The 23,681-nt window shown below is 37.8% G+C and overlaps 2 protein-coding genes and 1 non-coding gene across 12 annotated transcripts in view; 1 reads left to right on the top strand and 2 right to left on the bottom strand.

Moving 5' to 3' along the window:
* Positions 1-16,832, bottom strand: part of SLC38A6 (solute carrier family 38 member 6) — a 55,373-nt gene extending 38,541 nt beyond the window's left edge. For 5 of the 8 annotated variants that reach the window (XR_012415840.1, XM_005561426.5, XM_005561428.5 and 2 more), the window contains exons 1-3: positions 16,653-16,832; positions 15,428-15,558; positions 13,283-13,356 (exon numbers count right to left, since the gene is read on the bottom strand). Coding sequence is in view for 5 of the 8 variants with exons in the window: in XM_005561426.5 (XP_005561483.3) it covers positions 13,283-13,356; positions 15,428-15,558; positions 16,653-16,757 (310 nt within the window). In the remaining 3 variants the exon portion in view is untranslated. Of the gene's footprint in view, positions 1-10,925; positions 11,032-13,282; positions 13,357-15,427; positions 15,559-16,358 lie in introns of all 8 variants that reach the window. The other 3 variants (XM_073997482.1, XM_073997481.1, XM_005561429.5) reach the window with 3 other exon arrangements.
* Positions 16,833-16,869: 37 nt separating this feature from the next.
* On the top strand, positions 16,870-23,016 carry TRMT5 (tRNA methyltransferase 5). Of its 3 annotated transcripts, none has more exons than XM_045396519.3 (5): positions 16,870-17,011; positions 18,140-18,795; positions 20,401-20,525; positions 21,901-22,552; positions 22,833-23,016. In XM_045396519.3, the coding sequence occupies exons 1-5, from the start codon at positions 16,917-16,919 to the stop codon at positions 22,916-22,918; spliced, it is 1,614 nt and encodes a 537-aa protein (XP_045252454.1). In that variant the 5' UTR covers positions 16,870-16,916; the 3' UTR covers positions 22,919-23,016. The 3 variants fall into 3 exon arrangements, with proteins under 3 accessions (XP_045252454.1, XP_045252453.1, XP_045252455.1); XM_045396518.3 differs by having other exon boundaries at positions 16,956-17,072; XM_045396520.3 differs by lacking the exon at positions 16,870-17,011 and adding an exon at positions 17,079-17,191.
* A 559-nt stretch (positions 23,017-23,575) lies between these two features.
* On the bottom strand, positions 23,576-23,681 carry LOC123574775 (U6 spliceosomal RNA). The gene has a single exon (XR_006699974.2). It is a non-coding gene; the product is annotated as a U6 spliceosomal RNA (small nuclear RNA).

Genomic DNA, 23,681 nt, shown 5'->3' with positions numbered 1-23,681 from the left:
AAAGTTAGAAAGAAATCAGTGGAATGCTGAAAAAATAAGGAGCTTTACTAATTAAGAACACAAGTTTTAACTTTATTATCAGAGTTGATCAAAGAATTTGGAAACTTCATGAATGATACAGCTCTTTTCTACAATGTATTTACATACTGCTAAACAATGTACATGGGCAATTTAGCTTTTAATTTGAGATATACAATTTGATTTATGAGTAGAAAACTTTATGCTTTAATAATAAAAGACTTTAATAACTTTACAGGGGTGGATTTTAGACATATTTTAAAACATAAGTTACAAAAATAAGAACTGGAATTTTTTCTTCCTATGTGAAATGCCAACATTCTTTTTTTTTCAAATCACATATTCTAAAGTAAAAGCTATCTCAAAAATTAATAATTATTTTAATCAACAAATCTTTAATATTCTTAAGCTTAATTGATAATGTTATACATGGGTACCATTCCTTATATTTAACATCCCAAAGCCTTGGTATATATATTAAACCTGGAAATTATGTACATATTATCTTCAATTTGGCATTGAGAAGGTAATTTGGTTCCATATTATGTTATATGAACCAAGTCTCCAGAGCAGCTCTGATATGTCACTCTGAGGTACGAGGTTAAAGAAATATCAGTGTTCATTTTCAGCATCCGTTTTACATTACAGTTAAATATGTACATTCTTATTTTTTTGAGACAGGATATTGCTCTGTAACCCAAACTGGAGTGCACTGGCACAATCATAGCTCACTGCAGCCTTGAACTCCTGGGCCTAAGCAATCCCCCTGCTTCAGCCCCTGGAGGTGATGGCACCACAGGCACATGCAAATACACCAAGCGCAGGCTAACTTTTCATTCCTTACTTTTTGTATAGGCAGGGTTTCACTATGTTGCCCAGGCTGATCTCAAACTCCTGGACTCAAGCCATCCTCCTACCTCGGCCTCACAAAGTGCTGGGATTACTGGTGCGAGCCACTGCATCTGGTCCATTCTTTCTTAAGAAAGCTTCTCTTCCAAAAATTTAGAGCAAAGAGGCTTTTCAGTGTTACATATGGGGATATATCAAACACCTGCTTTTCAAATGACCTATTTTGCATCAGTTTCTCTGTCAGTAAGCAAGCCATCCAGGTAATTAACCCATCAAAAAGGCTAACCGGAGTGTTTTACTTTTATGCAACAAAATGAAGTATAGATAGTATATTTAGTAAACGTAGCAAGCAAATACCTTTATTGTAAACCAAAACCATAACACTGAAAGATTCCAAAAAGAATTGGTATTTCAATTACCAAAATTTAAAACATTAAACATTTATTTTTAATTAAAAAAATTAAAACACAACACTTACTGTTCGAGAAAATGTAATCAAACTAACAGCTTAACGAAGACAGCTTGAACTGCAACTCTGACAGTAATGGTATACATTTTAGTAATCTCAAACTTGCTCTCTGGGTCTATTATTTTTTAGTTTTATAAAAATATCTGTAAATGCAGCAAACTTACAAATTGAGAAGAAAAAACCATTAGGCTCTTAAATGGAGACTGAGTACAATGGTCAAATCCTAATTCTAGCTTTCCAGTCAGCATATCTAACTAGTCATTCAGTTCTGTCACTGCCATCAGACTTCTTTTATGTTGCAAAAATTGAAGCACTTTTCCACGCCTGAGACAACATAAATATGAGTAATGGCTTCTTGCTTAACATTGAGGCTTTACTAAATAAAATGTGTACATAGCCAGCCAAATGTTCGAGCTCCACATACTCACTTTTTAACAACAAAAAATCTGGAGCATCTCAGCATATAAACCAAATCAATACTAGGGAAATACTTTTAAAATTCGACTCTGTCATTTGGGCAATTTCTTAAAATGCTGAAAACAGTGTAAACTGGTATTGACTGTTGAAATGCAATTTGAACAATGAACCTTTAAAATATTTAAAACATTTGACCCCTAAGAGCTTGTCTTAAGTAAAATTAAAATCAAGAGAAATCATTATATGCAAAGATACTCAGGGAGTATTGTTTCAACTGGAAAAACAAAACTAATCTAAATACAATGAGAAAGTGGTTACATAAATTACGGTAGATATTTTTGATAGAATAATATGTAGCCATGGAAAACTATATTTATAATATTAAAAAGCCAATATTATTTTAGGTGGAAAAAATACATAAAAAGACTAAAATGAATTACAAATCGTCACAAACTTTTTTTTCTTTCTTCTTTTTTGGCAGGGAAGGGTTTCTAATAGTCTATAATGAATATAATACAAGTGGCAGAACTTTATTTTTAAAAACCATATTTTTGTGCAGTTCCATTTTCTCTACCAAATATCTGATAGGTTTTATTTAAGCTGTAATTTTAATTTTCTCTGGTGTTTAGTAATTGAAGTATTGCTTGGTCTACTAATAGGAGATTTTTTTTCAGCTCCTTCCTACCATCAATATTTTAAGAAAGATGTTTTGAGAGATACAAAAATAAGATGTGGCGATGACCAGTCACATTAATAGCATATTCCTACAGAAGAGGAATAACAGTAATTATGACAATTACAAAATTAATTCAGTCTTTTACAAGAATTCATACAAACAGTACTTGGCATGACCCACCTTAAGTAAACAAATGACTGAAAGCAATCATTAGCAGTTTATTTTAGGAATTTTTTTTGATATTAAAGAAATCAATGCTATGTTTTGTGGGAGCACAAAGGCTATAAATCTTAATCAAGTAAATTTAGGGAAAATTTCTTCCTTAATGTACCATCAAGGCACACTTTAATGCTATAATATTTTGGCGAGAGCAAGAGTTTGGCCTCCACAGGAATCGTTTAGAAAGCTGCTTCCCATGAAATAGTGGAATATTTCCAGCTAGTTATTCCAGTGTTCTGGTCTGCTTTGCATTTTTTCCTCAATGAAACAGGACAATTAATAAACTCTGGTCATAGTACAGAGCCCAAGTTTCAGCAGCAGCAATATTATCTTTGGATCTGGATTGAGGGACATGAGTTATTCAAATACAGTTCAACTCTCAGAAAGCTAGCCATTGGGAATGTACCCTTATTATTTTGAAATTCTTGTCTTTCTTGTGTTTTCTACCATTTTCCTCTGATCTTTTTTGTTTTTTTGTTTTTTTGTATTATTTGTCCATGCAGGTCATTCATTTTTTAATATTCACTATGCAATCTCATTTGATACTTCTGATCTTTCTTAGTATGTGTTTAAATGCCAACATGCCAACTGAATGTGGCATGATTTTAAAACACCCAACACAGAAAACAGAATGCTAGAATACCAGGAACATTCTTTCACATGGCACAGAGGATGTGATATTGCATATATAGAGATGATTCTGGGATCTCAGTACTACTTAGCTCTTCAGTGAACAATATTTACAGTTATATCCTATACATGGTAATAGTTTTCAACTTTTGGCCTCAACCAATGGATAAAAACAAACAAATATAATTATAAAACAGAAAGTAAATATTGTCAATCTGACAATGTAAAGGTACAGCAGACAGACTATAGGAAATAGGAATCAGGAAGGTGAAAGAAAGAACAGAAGCACTAGTATAATAAAGGCAGAAAATAAGAAGATACTGACTAAAGCTGATGGAACAAAATTAAATGTTTATATATTATTTAGAGTTACAAAATAATCAATGAAAGAACAATCGAATATAAACTAATGAATATTAGAAGGGAAAAGGGGAGGGATTAGTGTAGCTGAGCTTTTGCTAACCTTTTGCAGTAAAGAGTCAATAGATATTCTCTTAAAGCAATAAATAACCAAAAGCTATTATTTAGACTTAGAGAGGCAATCGCCAAAAAAATTAAAAACAAAACTCTTTAAATGTTGCTAACTCTGAGAAACAGGATAAAACTAGGGAAGAATGGGTGGGGAACTGTTCTAAGTTCTGCATAAGTGCGCACACACATGCACACACACACGTGACCATATATTACTTCTGATAAAAATAAAAAGGAAAGGTTAATGTAAAAATGTTCAACCCTGCAGAGATTGACACCCATCCTTCACTACAACTCAATAACAAAAAATTCAGCTTAAGGGAACACTTAACCTAATGTCAAGGCAAACACTACAAAGGAATCACTACACAAGGGGAGCACACACATAATGTTGCCGGGGTTTCTCAACCTTGCCACTACTTTTGGGCCCAGATTATTATTTGTTGTTGGGCGCTGTCCTGTGTATTGTAGAATGTTTAGCAGCACTCCTGGCCTTTACCCACTAGCTGCCAATAGCACCTTGCCTCACCCTGCCCTCTCCAATCCCCAGCTGTGACAATCAGAAATGCCTCCAGACATAGCCAAATGCCCCATGGGAGAAATACCAAGTACAGTTTAGAACCACTCATTAATAAGAAGGATGAGACAAGTACACTAATTCACTTTAGACAGACCCATATAAGCAGCCCACTTAGTTTAACTGTGGGTTTACTGAACTATGATCCCTGATCAAAAGAAGAAAAACAGATCAAAATATAGTTTGGACAGCTCACTACCATTCCAAACCATAAGAAAATGTCCACGGTGAGCTTTGAAATGGGAATCGTATCTATTGCCTTTCAGTCAGTTTTAGTTCTTCTGTGATTGTCACAGTGAGAGCATCTCAAAGTATTATACTCCTAAAACAACTCATGTCCTTCATAGGATACCCAAACGATGGTGGGGGAATGGTGGGAGAAGGCTGTCAGCTCTTTATTGAGAAATGGTATGTGTCAGTGTCCAGTATGTCATATAGATATTGAACACACTATATTTGATAAGCTATGTAAAGAATTTGTTTTTCCTTGGAGATGGAGTTTTTGCTCTTTTCACCCAGGTTGGAGTGCAGCGGCAGCGATCTTGGCTCACCGCAACCTCTGCATCCCAGGTTCAAGCAATTCTCCTGACTGAGCCTCCCGGGTAGCTGAGATTACAGGCGCCCGACATCACGCCTGGCTAATTTTTTGTATTTTTAGTAGAGACAGGGTTTCACCATGTTAGGCAGGCTGGTCGTGAACTCCTGACCTCGTGATCCACCCACCTCCTCCTCCCAAAGTGCTGGGATAACAGGCATGAGCCGCCGGTCCTGGCCAAGAATTTTTAAAGATATTGACTACACATAATTTTTGCCTTGCATATTTACTTTGGAACTTATGTAATCTCTTTGTAGTTTTAATACATCCATCTATTCATCACCCATGTATCCAGCTTTTATTAAATACTCTAGTGTGTCAAGCACATGGTAGATGCTACAAACAATGGTTAATGGTTTGAATATACATTAAATTATCCAGAAATACAATTACCATGTAAATGCAGAAAAGACTATAATTTGTTTTGTTTGGAGCTTTGCCAAAAATCATTTCCTAAATGGAAAGTCACATCACTAACATTTACTTTTTGTGTCTTTATTTCATTGTTATGGCATTATTATTATGTAAGTAGTATATTAGTTTCCTAGGGCTGCTGTAAGAAATTATCACAAACTTCATGGCTTAAAACAACAGAAATTTATTCTCTCTCAGTTCAACATCTAAATGGAGATCTCCAATATCAGAGGTGGCTGATATGTTCGGCAGCACGGATGGGAGTCGTCAACCTATTTTTGGTAGCTAAGCTATAAAAGTTTATAATGTTATTCAAAGATAGTAAAGTACAAGGACGGATAAAGATGGAATTCTGGTGGGGCAGAGACTGCTGGTTGTCTCTTCCCTTCTTCTACCTGAGTAACAGAACCCTGACTTTTAGTTGGGTTCATTGCCACCTGTAATAAATGCTACATTTTCTAGGTCCCTATGCAATTTATTTATTATGGCCATTGGGCATATTAAGTTCTGGCAGCAAGAAGAGAGAGTCTTAAGTGAGATTCAGTTGGTAGGCATCCCCTTCTCTCTTTCTGCTCTCTAGGACACGGATGCGATGTCTGCACTCCACAAGTCATCCTAGACCTCAAGGATGGGGAAGGCACACACAAGAATAACGGAACAGAAAGGCAGATCCTCTTTCCTTGATGACACTGTAGATCAACCATTGCTGCTTGTAATTTTAAATGAGATAGTATAAAAAGATCTCACAGACGAGGTAAGATTTGTCAAAGCCTTGAAGGTGATGAGTGAGCAAAGCCATGTGGGAAACTGGGGGAAGAAACGCCCAAGAAGAGCACAGAAAGCACAAAGGTATGGAAGCAGGAGACTACCCAGCACAACTGGGGAATACTGAGCACAATTTTAGAGCCAGACTGTGTGGGTTTGAATCCTGCCTCCTATACTTCCTAACTGGGAAGTTACTTTCACCTCTCTTGGACAAGTTACTTTAACCTCTCAGAGCCACAGTTACCTCATTTCAAAAAATGGAAATAATATTGGTACTTACTTCGTAATATTATTATGAAGATTAAATGAATATTCATAAAGTCCTTAAAATGATGTTAAGTGCTATATAAGTAAATGTTACATAAGATGAAAATTAAAAGTGTGACTGAAACAAGTGAGGGAGTACTGGAAGATAAATCAAGGAGATAAAAAGGGCAGAAGACTTGTGTTGGACTTTGTAATGATTTCTGCTTTTACTTTGATTGAACTGGGAAACAACTAGAGGATTTTGAGCAAAGGAATGCTATGACCCAACTTACATTAACAGGATCATCATGGTTGTTTTGTTAAGAATAGACTGCAGGAAGTAAGAGTGGAAGTAAAAACAAAAAGATAAGCTATTACTTTTGATGGTGGTAATAGTAACTGAAGATGAGTGGTAGCAATTAAATGAGAAAAAAATCAGATTATTAATTTTTTGGCAAGACACGATGGCTCATGCCTGTAATCCCAAGCACTTTGGGAGGTCAAGGCAGGAGGATTGCTTGAGCTGGTGTTGGAAAACAGCCTAGGCATCGTGGTAAGAGCCCATCTCTGCAAAAAATTAAAAAATGAGCCAGGTGTGGTGATGTGTGTGGTGATGTGCATAGCCTGCAGTACCTGCTACTCAGGAGGCTGAGGTTAGCTAGGTGTGGTGACATGCATGGTGATGTGTGCCTGTGGATACCAGCTACTCGGGAGGCTGAGGCATGAGGTTGAGGCTGCAGTGAGTTATGGTCACATCACTGCATTTCAGCCTGGGCCACAGAGCAAGACACTATCTCAAAAAAAATTTTTTTTGGACGTGAAGGGAACAGTATGGCATGGATTGAACATGCAGAATGAGGTGAAAAAGGGGAGATACAGAATAACTTAAAGATCCTTGGCCTAAGCAATTAAAAGAAAGACATTACCATTTACTTAGATGGGAACAGTAGAAAGTGTAGATTGGTAGTATAAAGATGGGGAATTTTCTAAATCTGAGCTGTTAGACACCCAGGTGGAGATGTCACGGAGGCAGCTGGAGATGAGACTGAAATTCAGGGGAGAGTTCCAGGTCAGGGATATATATTTCAGAATCACCATGAGCCCAAGACCGAGTGTAAAAGAAAAGAGATCACTCACACCTGTAATCCCAGCACTTTGGGAGGACAAGGTGGGCGGATCACTTGAGGCCAGAAGTTCGAGACCAGCCTGGCCAACATGGCAAAACCCTGTCTCTACTAAAAATACAAAAATTATCTGGGTGTGGTGGTGCATGCCTGTAATCCCACTTGCTTGGATGGCTGAGGCAGGAGAATCACTTGAACCCTGCAGGGCGGAGGTTACAGTGAGCCAAAATCACACCACTGCATTCCAGCCTGGGTGACAGAACGAGACTCTATCTCAAAAAAAAAAAGAAAAAGAAAGAAAATAAAAGAAAAGAGATCAGAGAAATAGTCCCAGGGGCACACCAATGTTTAGAGGATGGGGAGATTAAGAGAATTCAACAGAAGAGAAAAGGAGTGTTCAATGAAACAGGAAGAGCTAGGAGAGCGTGACTCGTCTTTCAGAAAGGAAGGAGTTATCAGTTGTGTCACATGCTGCTGACTGAGAATTGACCATTGGATTTAGCAATGTGGAAGTCACTGGTACAACAGTTTCAGTGGAAAAGCCTGACAGGAGTGAGAGGAGAGGAACTGGAGACATCTGGTTTAGATAATTATTTTTTTTTTTTTGAGGCAGGGTTTCACTCCCATCCCCCAGGCTGAAGTGCAACAGCATGATCTCGGCTCACTGCAACCTCTGCCTCCCTGGCTCAAGTGATTCTCTTGCCTCAGCTGCCCCAGTAGTAGCTAGGACTACAGGCTCATGTCACCTCATGCAAATTTTTTTTTTTTTTTTTTTTTTTTAAGAGATGGGGTTTCGCCCTGTTGCCCAGGCTGGTCTCAAACTCCTGACTTCAAGTGATCTTCCTGTGTCTGCCTCCCGAAGTGCTAGGATTACAGGCATGAGACACCACACCTGGCCTGGTTTAGACAATTATAAGGAGTACTGTCATGAAGACATGAGGCATATTCAAAAGATGCGAAGTCAAAGAGATTTTTAAGATGAGACAAACTAGTCTATTTGTAAAGTTATAGGAAGGAAATGGTAGAAAACGACCAAGAAATAAGAAAGAAGGGAGAAAGTGGCTGGAGTGATGTAGGCAAGAGCAGGTGGGATCATAGCACAAGTGGAGGGGTAGGCCTTAGATATAAACACAAAGAATTCATCCCAAGGAACAGAGTATATGAGCACAGATAAATAAGTGGTGGCAAGAGCTTATGAAATTCTTTTATGACTGCTTCTGTTTTTTCAGTGAAACAGAAAGTGAAGAATATCAGTTATGGGTAAAATCAAAGAAAAAAGTGTCGAAGGTTTGACAGAAAGCAGAAGATATAAAAAAGCAATCTCCTAGACAGTAGATAAATGAGCTGAATGGAGTGATGAACTAAAGTGAACCAGAATTGTGTAACAGCATCATAGGCCCACTAGATATTGAATTATAGTGATATCAGTCTGCATGGTTATGCTTTTCTTCAGGAACATTCAAATGCATGGGTGCAAATGTGAAGTAGGTAGAGTTATATTTAACTATGGTTGGAATTTTGCCAAGGAAATATGATGGTTCAAGGGATAGGAAAGGGATTAAATAACATACTACAAAACCTCAACTGGATAAAGAGGGAAATAAGCATGGGTGTGGGGGGTCAGTGCAAAGGCGGTAGGATCAATGAATTGATAGAAATCTTGGTAGGGGTGAAAACTGTCAGAGTTGAAGTACTTGAGAGGGTGAGTTAGAAACATAGGAGACGGTGGTGGCAGATGGGCAGATACTAACAAATGCTATTCGGGTAGTGACAAGATCAATGGTACGACCATGGAAAAAAATAAGTGGCCAGTGTAGGTAGAGAATATGATCATTAGAGAAGAAGAGGTTCAGGAACTGAAAGCATTAGAAGGATTAGCTACATGGATATTGAAATCATCCAGAATTATAACAGGGGTAATACTGAAGAAACTAAAAGGCAAGTAGAAGCTAAAATTTAGCTAAAACATTCATGAAATGACAGGAAACTGTCTAGGAGTCTATAAATGACAACGGTAAGGAGAGCTGTAGATGGTATATATTCATGAGATTAAAAGTTGGGGGGTTCAGGGAGAGGAAGACAGTTGAGAAGCAGAAATGTGGGACAAACAGGACACCTATACCATCTTCAGATTAGTATGAGAGACATAAAGAGAAAAGACTGACCACTTGAGAGAACTATAGGGAAGCCTCAGAGGAGGTTCTCATAGAGTAAGAAACAAACAGAAATGTTCAGAACAGAATTAGAGACATGTGAGTTTTGCTGATGATTGACTGTGAGTTCCAGAGAGCACAGTGGAAGGGTTTCAGGAGTTAGAGAGCAGTGGAAGATGAGGTCAGAAACAGATGACAACCATATGGGATGAGTCTGAGAAATGAAATATAACCTAATATACTTGAAATGACTAACACAAATTGAGATAAATGGTATAATGTCATAGTCCAAATGGTCTCAAGGCAAATAATGGTGACAATGCAGTGAGTAGTAGGGATCAAGGACTAGGGAGTTGTGGTTTGGCCAGAGGTATGCAGAGTTCTAGGACTCTCATTCTCTCCAGTTGACAGTGACATGGAAGCCCGTGGAGCAGAGCTGTGGGTTTAGTACCAGAGCATGAGAAGTATTCCAAAAGAATGGCAACAAACCAACTATTTCTGAGATAGCAGTGTGTACAACACCCTGCAATCTTTAGAGATTTTTGCCCCAGTGACAACTCATTTGCCAAGGACTTGACATTTCATATACATTATTTTATTTCATTCTCAGAACAATTCCAAGAGGGAAGTGTTATCACTGCCATTTTATAGATGACAAACTAAGGCTAAAGAGAATAATGTTCTTTATATGTCACCTCAGCTCCCATGAAAAGTCCTGATAGACCCCAAACTCTCCATAAAATCTAAAGTAGAATTTCATGTGAAGAAATCCTTTTTTTTTTTTTTTTGAGACGGAGTCTCGCTCTGTCGCCCAGGCTGGAGTGCAGTGGCACGATATCGGCTCACTGCAAGCTCCACCTCCCGGGTTCACGCCATTCTCCCGCCTCAGCCTCCGAGTAGCTGGGACTACAGGCGCCCGCCACCACGCCCGGCTAGTTTTTTGTATTTTTAGTAGAGACGGGGTTTCATCATGTTAGCCAGGATGGTCTCGATCTCCTGACCTCGTGATCCACCCACCTCGGCCTCCCAAAGTGCTGGGATTACAGGCTTCAGCCACCGCGCCCGGCCGAAATCCTTTACTTTTATAAAGATGAAAATTTCTCTTTACCCTTTGCCTCCAGCAAATAAATGAAGAAGTTATTTATAAAAACTCATGATAGCTCTTTCTCTTACCAATGAATTCAATCTGAGCATATTACTCTTATGATAGACCAACAAACTGTTGGGGGAGAGTTAGTTACATATTATTCTCTAGTCTTTATATATGAATGTATGTATTGAAAAAAAAAGAGAAAAGCCTACCTCCACAGAGAATTTTAGAAAGATTGAAGGAATTCAATCAACGGAAGACAGGTGCGTCAATGTGCAGGCAGAACCATGAAGTAGTTAGTTCATGGGCCCAAGTAGGCTACAGAAATCAAAGAAAAAGAGAAAAGAAAGAGAAACAGACATATTCACTTCATATGCCCCAGAGTTACAGAAAAGAACAAACACAGTATCAGAATCTTAAAGTTAAATACATGTGAACTGAAGGAGTAAAAAATTAACATTACTTAGAAATCTCCACACACTGAATACTACTCCCACATAACTGAAATTAATAAAACATTTTACTTTAATTAAAACTAAAATGAAGTTTTAAAATGAAGCTTGAAAGACACAATTGCCACGTAGTTGACTAAAGTATTAATCTTTTAATAGAATGAATTAAAAGAATCTACCAAGATGTTAAAGTATCATAATTAAGTAAAATTTTTTTCACATGTAACAAAATTTCAATACATGCAATTAAAATTCAAGTTTCAGCAGGATTTACAAATATATTTATCAAAAGCTAGTATTCCTAAATTCAGGATGCTTTTATGAACAACCTGTCACTTTAGGATTAATATTTGTACTGTTTCCTAGTATTTTTATCTGTCTGCACATTCACCCAAGCCCCTTGAGAGCAGAGGCATGCACTGGATGGCCAAAACACTGTTAGAAGTTGTGGCTATAAACTATGAATCCTAAACTAGATTTGCATAAGAATCACCTGGAGGACTTGTTAAAAACATATCTGGCATTGGATGGCCAAACCACTGGTACAAGTTAGAGCTATAAACTATGGATCCTAAACTGGTTTTGCCTTGTTAAAAACATATTCTTGAGTCTCACCTCAGATTTTTGAAATTAGAATCCCTGAGGCTTAGAACTCTCTGTGCATAAAGAGATCTAAGGGTGTTTCTGATGATGGACAGGCTTTAGGAAAACAAAGTAGAGCAGTGGTTTCAGAATTATTCTGAAGAGCCTTAAAATTCTTAAGAAACATCACTGGGCTTCTCTCACCTGTTTCAGCACAGAATAGCCTCACTGCTATAGTTTGGTTTGTCAGACCCCTCCAAATCTCATGTTGAAATCAGATCCCCAGTGTTGGAGGTAGGGCCAAAGGGGAGGTGTTTGGGCCCTGAGGCCAGATCCCTCATGAATGGCTTGGTGCCTTACTTGGGGTAATGAGTGAGTTTTTACTTTCATTAGTTTCATGAGAGCTGGTTGTTAAAAAGAACTGGGCATGCCCCTCCTCTCTGGCTTCCTCTCTTGCCCTGTGATCTCTGCACATCCTGGCTCCCCTTCACCTTCCACAATGAATGAAAGCAGCCTGAGCCCCTTACTAGATGCAGATGGAGCAGAGAAGCCCCTCATAAGGGCCATGCTTCTTGCAGAGTCTGTAGAACTATGAGCAAAATAAACCTCTTTTACTTATAAATTATGCAGAATCAGGTATTCTTTATAGAAATACTAAATGAATAAAGAAATCCATTTTTATCTATTTTGTGTATCTACTTTTCTTCTTAAAATCTGAAAATCACAAGGCCAGATAGAGCAAAATGAATTCATCCATTTAAGAATTAAACCCATGATTTTTGCATCAAAGCTGACCTAATCCAAAGATAAAAGAGACTAGACAGATAAAAAGACCAGGACTGACGAACACAGAATATCTGTTAATGACAAAAGGAAAACCTTACAAAAGCACTTCTATAATTCATATACTTTTATTTGCTGGATCCTAAAAGAACTTATTCAATACATGACTGAACTGCATAATAAAATTCCAAATGGAAAAAAAAATAGACACAAATACATTGAATTAACTGCACATACTTATTTCTCTTAGGAAGAAACTACCCTATTCTAGACTTGCAATTAAAAATACAAAATGCATCTAAATAAATTAAAGCTTTGTGACCTTACTTCCTACAATCCTAATTCTGCCATCCCTACCTCTGACTAGCAGGTAGATGGGGGCAGGGAAGGCAGCAGTAGCTCTGGGAATGTGTTCTCTCCTTGAGAAAATGATTTCCCCATAAGCATAAGGTTTGGATCCTTTGAACACCTTTTAGATCCTCCCATAATCTACTCTACTCCAGAAAATTAGGTTATGCGCTGTGGAGGAAAGCAGGCAAAAATGCTAGTTACCTCTTCCCACCCTGTGCTTGGATATTCTCCCACAGTATTGGGTCTGTATATCTGGTTTTTTCAAATTCTCCATTCTGATCACCCCATCTAATAAAAATGTATGCTCACTGGACATTAGATTTGAGACATCCAATTCTATATGTAGATACAAACTCAAGGGACTGCTTTATTAAATGAAGCAGCATAATATTTTTACTTACCTGTCTGAATACACATACTAAGCAGAAGATGGACTGAGTAAGAAGCCAGGAGAGCAACTGTCAGCAGCAAGAAGCTACAACATAAAAGAACACCTGGTCAAATCCTCCCAAAAGTTTGTCTTTTTTACAAAACAAATTTCTTAACAGTCAAATATTCACAGGAACTATCTCTGAGTAGTTGAATTATGTTCATTTAGGAAATTAAGAAGATACTTTTCTACTTTTTTGTATTTACCACATTTTATTTAAATGAAAATATACTGATTTTGAAATCAAAAAAGAAATAAAAACCAAACTTATTTAAAATACAAGCAAACTTCCACATTTTGCATTATTGTCTGCTGACTGCTGAATCAGCCATTAAATAATATTGTAATATTTCCCTTTTATGACTGGTTTTCTTCTTATTTTGAGTCTAAGTAGAAGTTTTACTTATGTAATCTCATTGTCTTCTCTTTTTCCCTTCCCCTCTCTACTTCCAGTGATGTGGACCTCCTTATCACACCTTCACCTTATTAAGGTGTATTTAAGATTTATTTAGACTGTATTTTCTAGCATCTATTAAACACACACACTCTCCAAACCAAACTAAACCAATGTAGTTAACATACCTCTAATGATGCAATTTGAAAAATGTGCAAACAATGTAATGATTGAGGTCCTCTCACCAACAGTGTGAAAGAAAAAACTCAGATTTTTTCCTATTCACACCGGCAGGACAAGCTTCTATACAGCTATCCCCAATGAACTGCCCCGGTCATTGAAGAAATTTTCTCTCTATGGTCCAGTTAATACTTGTTAATAAATAACAAAATTGAGAGGTAAAAGTACACATGTCATTAAACTGACATCAGGAACTTCACAAAATAAGAGTTTAGCATCACCAAAAATGATGGTTGATATGACTAGGTGGGCACACATTCAGCAGTATATATTGCATGTAAACCCTGGTGCATAAATTATGATTTTTCAAAGAGAACCAAAAACAAGTCCTCTATGTCTTGCTTAAGGTGTCACATATAGTTTTTAATTTTAAAAATAATGAAAGTTTTTGAATACATTCCATAATAAAAGCAAGGTGGGTTACTTAAAAGTTGCTTTGCTTATCAAAAAATTTGGAATAAAAGCAGGAAATAAACCTAAAAGAGACTCTCTAGGCATTTTAAAGTTTCTAGTAAATAGATCTGCTTCTACTGACAAACAAAGCCAACTTGTCATTCATTCATTCTATTAGCCTTGTGGTGCTAGATGCTAAGGATAAGGTCCAGTTACAAAGGATTTTTTCTATTTTTTTAATTTTTTAGACAGGATCTCCCTCTGTCACCCAGGCTGGAGTGCAGTGGCCCGATCATGGCTCGCTGCAGCCTCAACCTCTCAGGTTCAAGCAATCCTCCCAAGTAGCTAGGAACTACAGGCACACTCCACCACACTAAACTAACTTTTGTATTTTTGGCAGAGATGGGGTTTCACCATCTTGCCCAGGTTGGTCTCAAACTCCTGGGCTCCAGTGATCCGCCTGCCTTGACCTCCAGTTATAATGGATTTCAGTTAAGTGGGACTATTAATCTTCAAACATATCATTGTAACAATTATAATAACAAAATGAATATACAAAGTACTATGAGAGCACAGAATATCCAGGATTGTCTTCTATTTTGGGCAAATTGGCCTACAAGCCAAGTTCTGAAACATAAAAAAGAACAGGCACAAAACACACGCCTGGCCTCAGAAAGTGAAATAAGGCTACTTAACAATACAAAGAGAGAGCGAGGAATGAAAAGATTATGTGTTGTATTTGCACTCACAAAACTGCTATTTGGAAGTTAATCTGCATGGCTTTGATTCACTTTGGCCAAGGAGACACAATGAATATGCTACTCTTAAGTGGCATATTTCATTATAAATGAAATGTGGATCAATTTCCCGTTTTTAAAAACTAGTCACACTTTTGTATTTAAGAAGCTATGTGGTATCCCTCCAAGGTACAGACTAGCAACAAGAATAGCAAGAAAAATGCTAAAACCCCAGAAATAACTTAATTAGAAATTGGATAATAGCAGCTTCTGGAATACCTCTCTCTCTCTCTGTTTCTCAGTATATTATCAAAATGGAAAAAAAATGTGATGGTAAAATATGAAGACTCACCTAAATCCAAGGATACCAGTATTAGCCATAATAAAAGCTAAGCCAAGGATGCCACTTCCCATGATGGCATTCATCAAATTAAACACTGATAAACCAAATGAAACACCCGGGGATCGCTGTCTGTGAAGTTCCTGTAAGCACACAAATTTAGTAATGTTAAATGTTTGGATGGTGAAGTTAAAATTTCGTGAAGAAATTCCATAAATGAAAGATTATGGAAAAAAGCTGCAAACCACCAGGCTTTGTATGACATATTAGTTGCTTAACCAACACTAGTTTCCTTTCCTTTCCTTCCCACCTCCCACTAGTGCAGCTCCAGGAATCTAGGGTTTCCACCAGTACACAAGACAGGCAGGGTTCAGGAAGGGCCATGACTAACCTTGTGACTGCAAGAAATGAAGATAGGACAGGAATGGGGTGGGGAGGGAGAGGAGGGATATGGCCTCAACTCATGTGATTACTAAAGAATTGCTGAGTCAACCTGGGACTGCCGTGGACAGTTGTTCCTCCTCAATTTCTCGGACTGCACAACTAATCTCTACTTATATATCTAATGAATCAGTTCTACCAAACTGGAAGGATGGTCAGGAATACCTTGCAACGACAATATTATAAATAGAAGCAATTCACGTTGTTCTGGCGGTATCCCTGAAAACATCCCCCTCCCCACAAATAGCATTGGGAATAAAGTCCTGAGAACAGTGCCTAGGACTCGAGTTAAAAAGCGGAGTGCCCACTGCACAGGCTTTAGGGTCAGGAACGTGCTATACCCTTACTATCAAGCCACTTCCATTCTGCCGCTAAGAATTTCTGTATTAAAATGCTTATTACTCTCCCTCCCTCCATGACTAAGTCGGAAAAGGAAAATCCTGTGACTCTTGCAAAGACCTCACGAGACTGGTGGAGAAAATAAGGTGACAAAGATACTAACAGCAGTGAGTACATAATCCTAGGGCCGCTCATCCCATCATGCACTAAACGCTGCATCTCTTCCACCCGACGCTTTTCATCTTTTCTTTCTAGAGTATGCTATGCTGCTATCACATTCATAACTGCGCCAATCTCATCTGAATCTCGGCGGCTGCTTTCGGGCCCCATCCCCCAGGGTTCAGGCTCCAGCATCTCTCCCTTCCCGGTGCGGTCCTCCTTTTCTGGGTCTTATTTGGCAGGCACTTGAGGGAAGTCGGCGGGTGTCAGCGCCAGGAAGCGAACAGAGTTCACTTACGTTGCTTAGCAACGGACTCAACTCTTCGGCCTCCGCTTCTTCAGGCTGCTGGGCAGAGACATACCAGCCCCGCTCAGCGTTGACGCTCCCCCAGGACGCCTCCATGCTGCTCTCCAGCTGACTACCAGGTCCATCTGCGAGCCTTTACCTCTGCCCTGCGCTCCGGTAGTCGGTCGCGCCAGAGGCGGAGCTTTGAGCACGGCCCTTCCGGCGTTCCGTACTTCACCAGGGCCGGGAAGGAGAGTAGCGAGTGGACGTGATCTGATGACGCTCGCCCTCTCCGCGGCGAACAGTGATGATGTCATAGAAGACCAACTCATCCACTGGCGACCCACATCCGATCGGTACCGGAGCCGGAGGTGGGGAGTCGGCTCGTGGATCCAGCTGCAGAGCGACTTGGGGAATTGGAATGGTGCTTTGGTAAGGTGGCGGCCTCGTTAGAGGCTAATGGTCCAGGGGAGGTACCAGCCCGCCCAGGGCTGCTTTCCGCCTCGTGCTGCCAGGGCACAAAAACATCGTGAGGTCACCCACCCGCCTAGGTGCTGAGCTTAGATTCGAGGTACTGGATAGTAAGGAATGTTTCAAAAGCCTTTCGACACATTTTACTGATGGGAAAACCGAGACTCATAGTAATTTATCCAGGGTCACCCATTTGGACCTAATTTGATCTCTGACGGTGAAAGACTTCGTTGCTTTACAGGATTCTGGGACACGGCCCTTTCCCCTTACAAGTATTTTTTTTTACAAAATTCTTTGGTATTTTAGAAGACAGTGAATAACTGATACTATGCATATAACACTCAGCAAAGCTCTCGTCCTCAAATACAGAAGCCTCTAGTTAAAGGCAGGACACGTGGCAGTAAAGCATCCAAAACAAACAACAGAGCGATATATTAAGAACACAAGCACCGAAGTCAGCCAAAACTAGGTTTTAATCCATGCTTAGCCACTAACCAGTTGGGAGACTTTGGATGGGTTACCTTACTTCTGAGCTTTCGTTTACTCATTTACAAAATGAGGGTGCAGTACTGCACACCTCCCAAGATTGATAATGTACATAAAGCATTTAGCGCAGCATCTGACACAATAAGCACCCATGAAACTATCCTAATAAATATCGCCACTAGTAATGGTCGTGTATAATGACTATTTCATTTACAGATGACCATTTAACTCATATTTCAGCCTTCCAATCCCAAATGTATTATCTAGAAAATTGTGGGTGAAGAGGATCATTGAGTATGGCTGATGGATCACTAAGCCCTCTGAACTGGCAGCAGTGGATTGAAAGTGTAAATTTAATATATACCACTATTATCTACCATTAATATGACTTCCTGAAAAAGTCATCCTGTTCTGGAAAAGATAGTATACTTCCCACACACCACCAAACGTTTTGACAGCATTTAGCAGGTTATTTGAGATAGTAGAATTTAGATTTTTATTCTCAAAAGCTGTCGTGTGTGAATTTTTTTTTATTTTTTAAGGATCTTATGGAGGCCATTTGGATTCTCAAGAAGACTTCTGAAACTGGAACGCCATAGCATAACTGAATCAAAATCGTTGATTCCACTAGCTTGGACATCCCTGACACAGACGCTTTCGGAATCACCTGGTATTTTCTTACTGGGTCAAAGAAAAAGATTCTCAACCATGCCAGAAATAGAAACACATGAGAGAGACTCTGAATTGTTTTCACCACCCTCTGATGTCCGAGGCATGACAAAACTTGATAGAACAGCTTTTAAAAAGACAGTCAACATTCCAGTGCTTAAAGTGAGGAAAGAAATAGTCAGTAGATTGATGCGATCCCTAAGAAGGGCAGCGTTGCAGCGCCCAGGCATAAAACGTGTGATTGAAGATCCAGAAGATAAAGAAAGTAGACTAATCTTGTTGGATCCCTATAAAATATTTACTCATGATTCCTTTGAAAAAGCAGAACTCAGTGTTTTAGAGCAGCTTAATGTCAGTCCACAGATCTCTAAATATAATTTGGAACTAACATATGAAAACTTTAAGTCAGAAGAAATCTTGAGAGCTGTGCTTCCTGAAGGTCAAGATGTAACTTCAGGATTTAGCAGAGTTGGACATATTGCACACCTGAACCTTCGAGATCATCAACTGCCTTTCAAACAGTTAATTGGTACGTGTGTCATAGTAATATTCATGTATTTGAAGGGAATTTGCAAATTGTTAATTTTAGCTTTAAAAATTATTTTTTTTAACACCAAGTTACAGAGGCAGAACATTTTGTCATGTTAACTTTAAGCTAGATCTTGAGCTATATACCCTCTTTTAAGGGCCATTTTGGAATATCTTCTTTAGAATCATAGCAGGTTCCAAATATTGGTCCAGGCTTTTGTGTACACCAGTACATCAGTGTAGATTAAACTTGAATCACATGCTTTGGCAGCTACATTGAGGAGAGATCTTTTTGGTACACAAGACTTGTTAGGCCTTCAGGGCTATGTTAAATACTAGGTTTCATAAATTTGGGTACTTTATAGTCAAAAGTGCAAGATGTTTACTTATGCTTTCATTGATTCAACCAATTGAGCCTCTACAATATGTCAAGCACCATACTGTCCTGTTACACATTTCTTTTGTTTTTATTGATGAATGGAGTAATAATGGATAGTGGTAACATAAATACTTAAACAGATCCTTGTAATTGTGACTGGGTACAAATATCAAGTCTAGGCTTTCCTATGAGGCACTGCCTACCCTAACTCAAACATTCCTCTGGCATTCCCATTTTATAAGCTTTCTTTCATAGAGGCACTCATATATTAAAAGTGAAACATTTTCATACAGTAGTAATTTTAAAGCTTTTACTATAGACCTTCAGATTAGTTTTTAAAAATTTATAAATTTCATTCCTCATTTCAAACTAAATTCCATACCTTAAAAGTTGAGTTCAGATACATGAAGCAGACACGGTAAGAACAATGATTAATTTGTTTATTGATATTATATTAAAAAACAAGTATCTGATTTTCAGAAATTGGACAAATGCTGGTTGTATTTCAGGATATTGTATAATTGGGTACTGTGTGCTGATTTACAAGTCAAGTTAGGCAATGAAATAGCATATAGATTTTTATAAGTTTTTTAAAGTGCTAACTAAAAAAATAGATTCATCAAAAGGCCATGAGTATGCCAGTTCTGTAGCTTTTCTGCTCTGAAGTAAATGAACATTTAATTTAGATAGGACTCTAAAGAATCTGCTTTTTTTTTTTTTTTGAGGAAACATTGTTTTGCTGGCATGTATTTCTAAAGTGGGGGCATTTGTTCCAAAGCCACAGTAAAACAGACATTTGGCTTGAGGCCACTGGAACCGGCAGATGTTTTACTGTTTTCTGAGTCCATTTGTTGCCAGGGTTCTTTACATCTCTTTCCATTCTTTCCCAATTCCCTGTGATCTACCTTTTTGGTTCCTTGTTTATTGGCTCATTTGAAAAGATTCAGTGAAACATGGAAAAAACATTAGGTAGACCCAAACTCCTCAAAATGTTTTCTTTAAAAATGTACCCAACATTTTGTGTGTGTGTGTATTGGCGACTGTCAGACATTAACTTTAGTCATCTGTTGAATTTTTTAAATTGCATGCCACATTACACACAGTAGGTGCACTCTTTATCAACCTATCAACCAAAAGAAATACAACTCATTTCTGTTTCATATTAACAATTTTAGCTTTTATTTTGCAACCAATAGGCAGTTTATGGATTTTCATTTTTTCTTTTAGGCCAGGTTATGATTGACAAAAATCCAGGAATCACCTCAGCAGTAAATAAAATAAATAATATTGACAATATGTACCGTAATTTCCATATGGAAGTGCTATCTGGAGAGCAGAACATGATGACAAAGGTATATTTTATTATCTCCAAGTAAGATGTATATCAATATAATGTTTAGAATCAGAATAGATGACAAAGATTTAAAATACTTATAACAGCCAGTGTTGATGAGTATGTGAGAATGTGATCACTTATATATGCTATTGATGGAATAACATTGATAAAGCCTTTTCAGCAGAATTGGTTAAATTCTCATACAGTGATACGATGGAATATTTCCATCACTAAAGTTTTTTTAGCTGCATATTTGTTAAAATAAGTTGTCCATTGATAGGTTGACAATGGACAATTCCCAGAAAGCAATATAAGTGATAAAAAGCAAGTTATAGAACAGTATGTATCAAATAGTTCTCGAAATATATTTAAATCTTCTAGGTTATACCCAGAAAGACTTTTAGTTGGCAGAAATCTGCAGAAACATTTCCACCTCTGTAATCTTAATAATTTGGCCAGAAGCATCTGATATGGTTGGGAGGAGGAAAAAAAAAATACATACAAATTGGGAATTAAGGTCCTGGAAAGCAAAAGATGGAAGATGTATCTATTAGATTTATAGAACTTAGGAACTTTCTGGCCTTGGTTCTTCATCCACATATTAATGAGTTTAAGATGATGGCTGAGGTCATACTCCATGACTGTAACTTAAGTTTTATTTTCTGTTTTATAAGGTGTCTACTACAATAAACCCAAAAGAAATGTTAAAAAGTCTTTTGTTCAAGAATTAGCTTCACTGTATATATTTAGTTTACCCACGAAAACCCAAATTTGGGAAAGAGAATCTGGGAATGATTCATTCTATACACTGACTCTAATTTATAGACATAAAATTTGCAAAGTTCAAGTAGCTGTCTGAAAACATACTAAAATACCTCAAAATTCAGTGACACATTTACCATGGCTCCCTTTTACAAACACAAAACTAAATAAGGAGGGAAGCTTGTTTACTGCATAGAAGTACTGTCTGCAACTTGGCTACCCACCATGAAGATATGGGTAGTATGTTGTTTCAAAATTTTAGGTCTTGTCTATCTGGTGACATAAGAGTATAATTAAGCCAGTTAATTGGCCTGTCTGAAAAATTCCTCATGTGATATGGTAACTACTTTATGGCCATGGCCCTATAGGATTGAGATAGAGAGCCACTTGCCTTTAAAGAGATGACTTTTTCTCACGAAGAAGTCTAATGCAGTATATTAACTGGCCCTAGGAATAGCATAAACACCAGGAATCTAATTAAAATGCCTATAAAGGCACTGTTGTTTGGCTCTTACAGTAGTAAATTTAAATGTGTATGTGTTTGCCTGTGTGTTTACACACCTATCCAATATCAATGGTTAGGATTTAGGACCAAGGAGATTAACCAAAAGCATAACACCTTTTTTCAGGTTCGAGAAAACAAGTATACCTATGAATTTGATTTTTCAAAAGTCTATTGGAATCCCCGTCTGTCTACAGAACACAGCCGTATCACAGAGCTTCTCAAGGCTGGGGATGTCCTATTTGATGTTTTTGCTGGGGTTGGGCCCTTTGCCATTCCAGTAGCAAAGAAAAACTGCACTGTATTTGCCAATGATCTCAATCCTGAATCTCATAAATGGCTGTTGCACAACTGTAAATTAAATAAAGTGGACCAAAAAGTGAAAATCTTCAACTTGGATGGGAAAGACTTCCTCCAAGGACCAGTCAAAGAAGAGTTAATACAGCTGCTGAGTCTGTCAAAAGAAAGAAAACCCTCTGTGCACATTGTCATGAACTTGCCAGCAAAAGCTATAGAGTTTCTTAGTGCTTTCAAATGGCTTTTAGATGGACAGCCATGCAGCAATGAGTTCCTTCCCATAGTGCACTGTTACAGCTTTTCCAAAGATGCTAACCCTGCTAAGGATGTTCGGCAAAGGGCTGGAGCTGTGTTAGGCATTTCTCTGGAGGCATGCAGTTCAGTTCACCTGGTAAGAAATGTGGCCCCAAACAAGGAAATGCTGTGCATCACCTTTCAGATTCCTGCTGCTGTACTCTACAAGAACCAGACCAAAAATCCAGGTGAGCAGTTTCTGGGAAATTAGATGTAAACCTTACTGTTCAATTGTGACTAGTTCTCCCAGTTTTACAAATTTTAATGCAGTATTAGTTCAGTCTAATACAAAGCTACTCTGTTAGTTCAGTCTTAACAGAAGGCTATTTCATTAAAATAGTAAATCTGCAAGAATGTTATTTCATGTCTAAGTTGACTAGATTAAAAATGCCTATATTGTTTGTTTTTTAAAGAGTATTTTCAACTGCTAATATCTTACCTAAAATAGGTTTTCTGGATTTGTTACAGAGAATCATGAAGATCCACCTCTTAAACGGCAGAGGACAGCTGAAGCCTTTTCAGACGAAAAAACACAAATTGCTTCAAACACTTAATTGGAAATGTTTTCTCCATCTCCCTACCAGACTTACATGTAGTGAAATATAATGTGTATTATTTAATAAAATTTTAGTGTTCAGTTTTTACTATTGAACCCTTATACTTTGCCTTATTTTATAAATTGAGGATTACCAATTAAACTTTAAGTCTACCAAACACATTCCCTATTATCTAAATTAGAATATACAATTATTTTATAACATATCTAATTTTTATTAAAAATGAATAAATATTTTCTCTCAGGGAAAATCACTTTTGAAGGCAGGGTGATTGAGTACTGACTAAGAAGTTACTAACACCACTTTATAGTTGTCCTTTACATAACTACTCCTTTACTGCCGATTAACTATCACCATAAAAGTAATAAAAAATGGAATTATTTAGAACAGGGCAGGCAAACTACATCCTGCAGGCCAAATCTGGCCCACCACCTGTTTTCATATGGCCTGTGGCCTAATAATGTTCTTACATTTTCCATTGGTTGAAAAATAAGAGAACATTTTGTGACATGTGAAAATTGTATGGCATCTATTATGTATCAGTTTTAAAAATTAAAAAGAATTGTATGAAATTAAGAGTTTCAGAGTTCATAAAGTTTGATTGGAACATAGCATGCTCATTTGTTTACATATCTGCTGCTGCTGCTTTTTGTTTTTAATATGGAACGCTTCATGAATTTGCGTGTCATCCTTGCGCAGGGACCATGCTGATCTCTGTACCATTCCAGTTTTTTAGTATATGTGCTGCTGAAGTGAGGAC

This window comes from Macaca fascicularis, chromosome 7 (genome assembly GCF_037993035.2).
Source record: "Macaca fascicularis isolate 582-1 chromosome 7, T2T-MFA8v1.1".
Lineage (NCBI taxonomy): Eukaryota > Metazoa > Chordata > Mammalia > Primates > Cercopithecidae > Macaca > Macaca fascicularis.
Note: the sequence above shows the minus strand (reverse complement) of the source record. Positions and strands in the feature narration are given on the sequence as shown.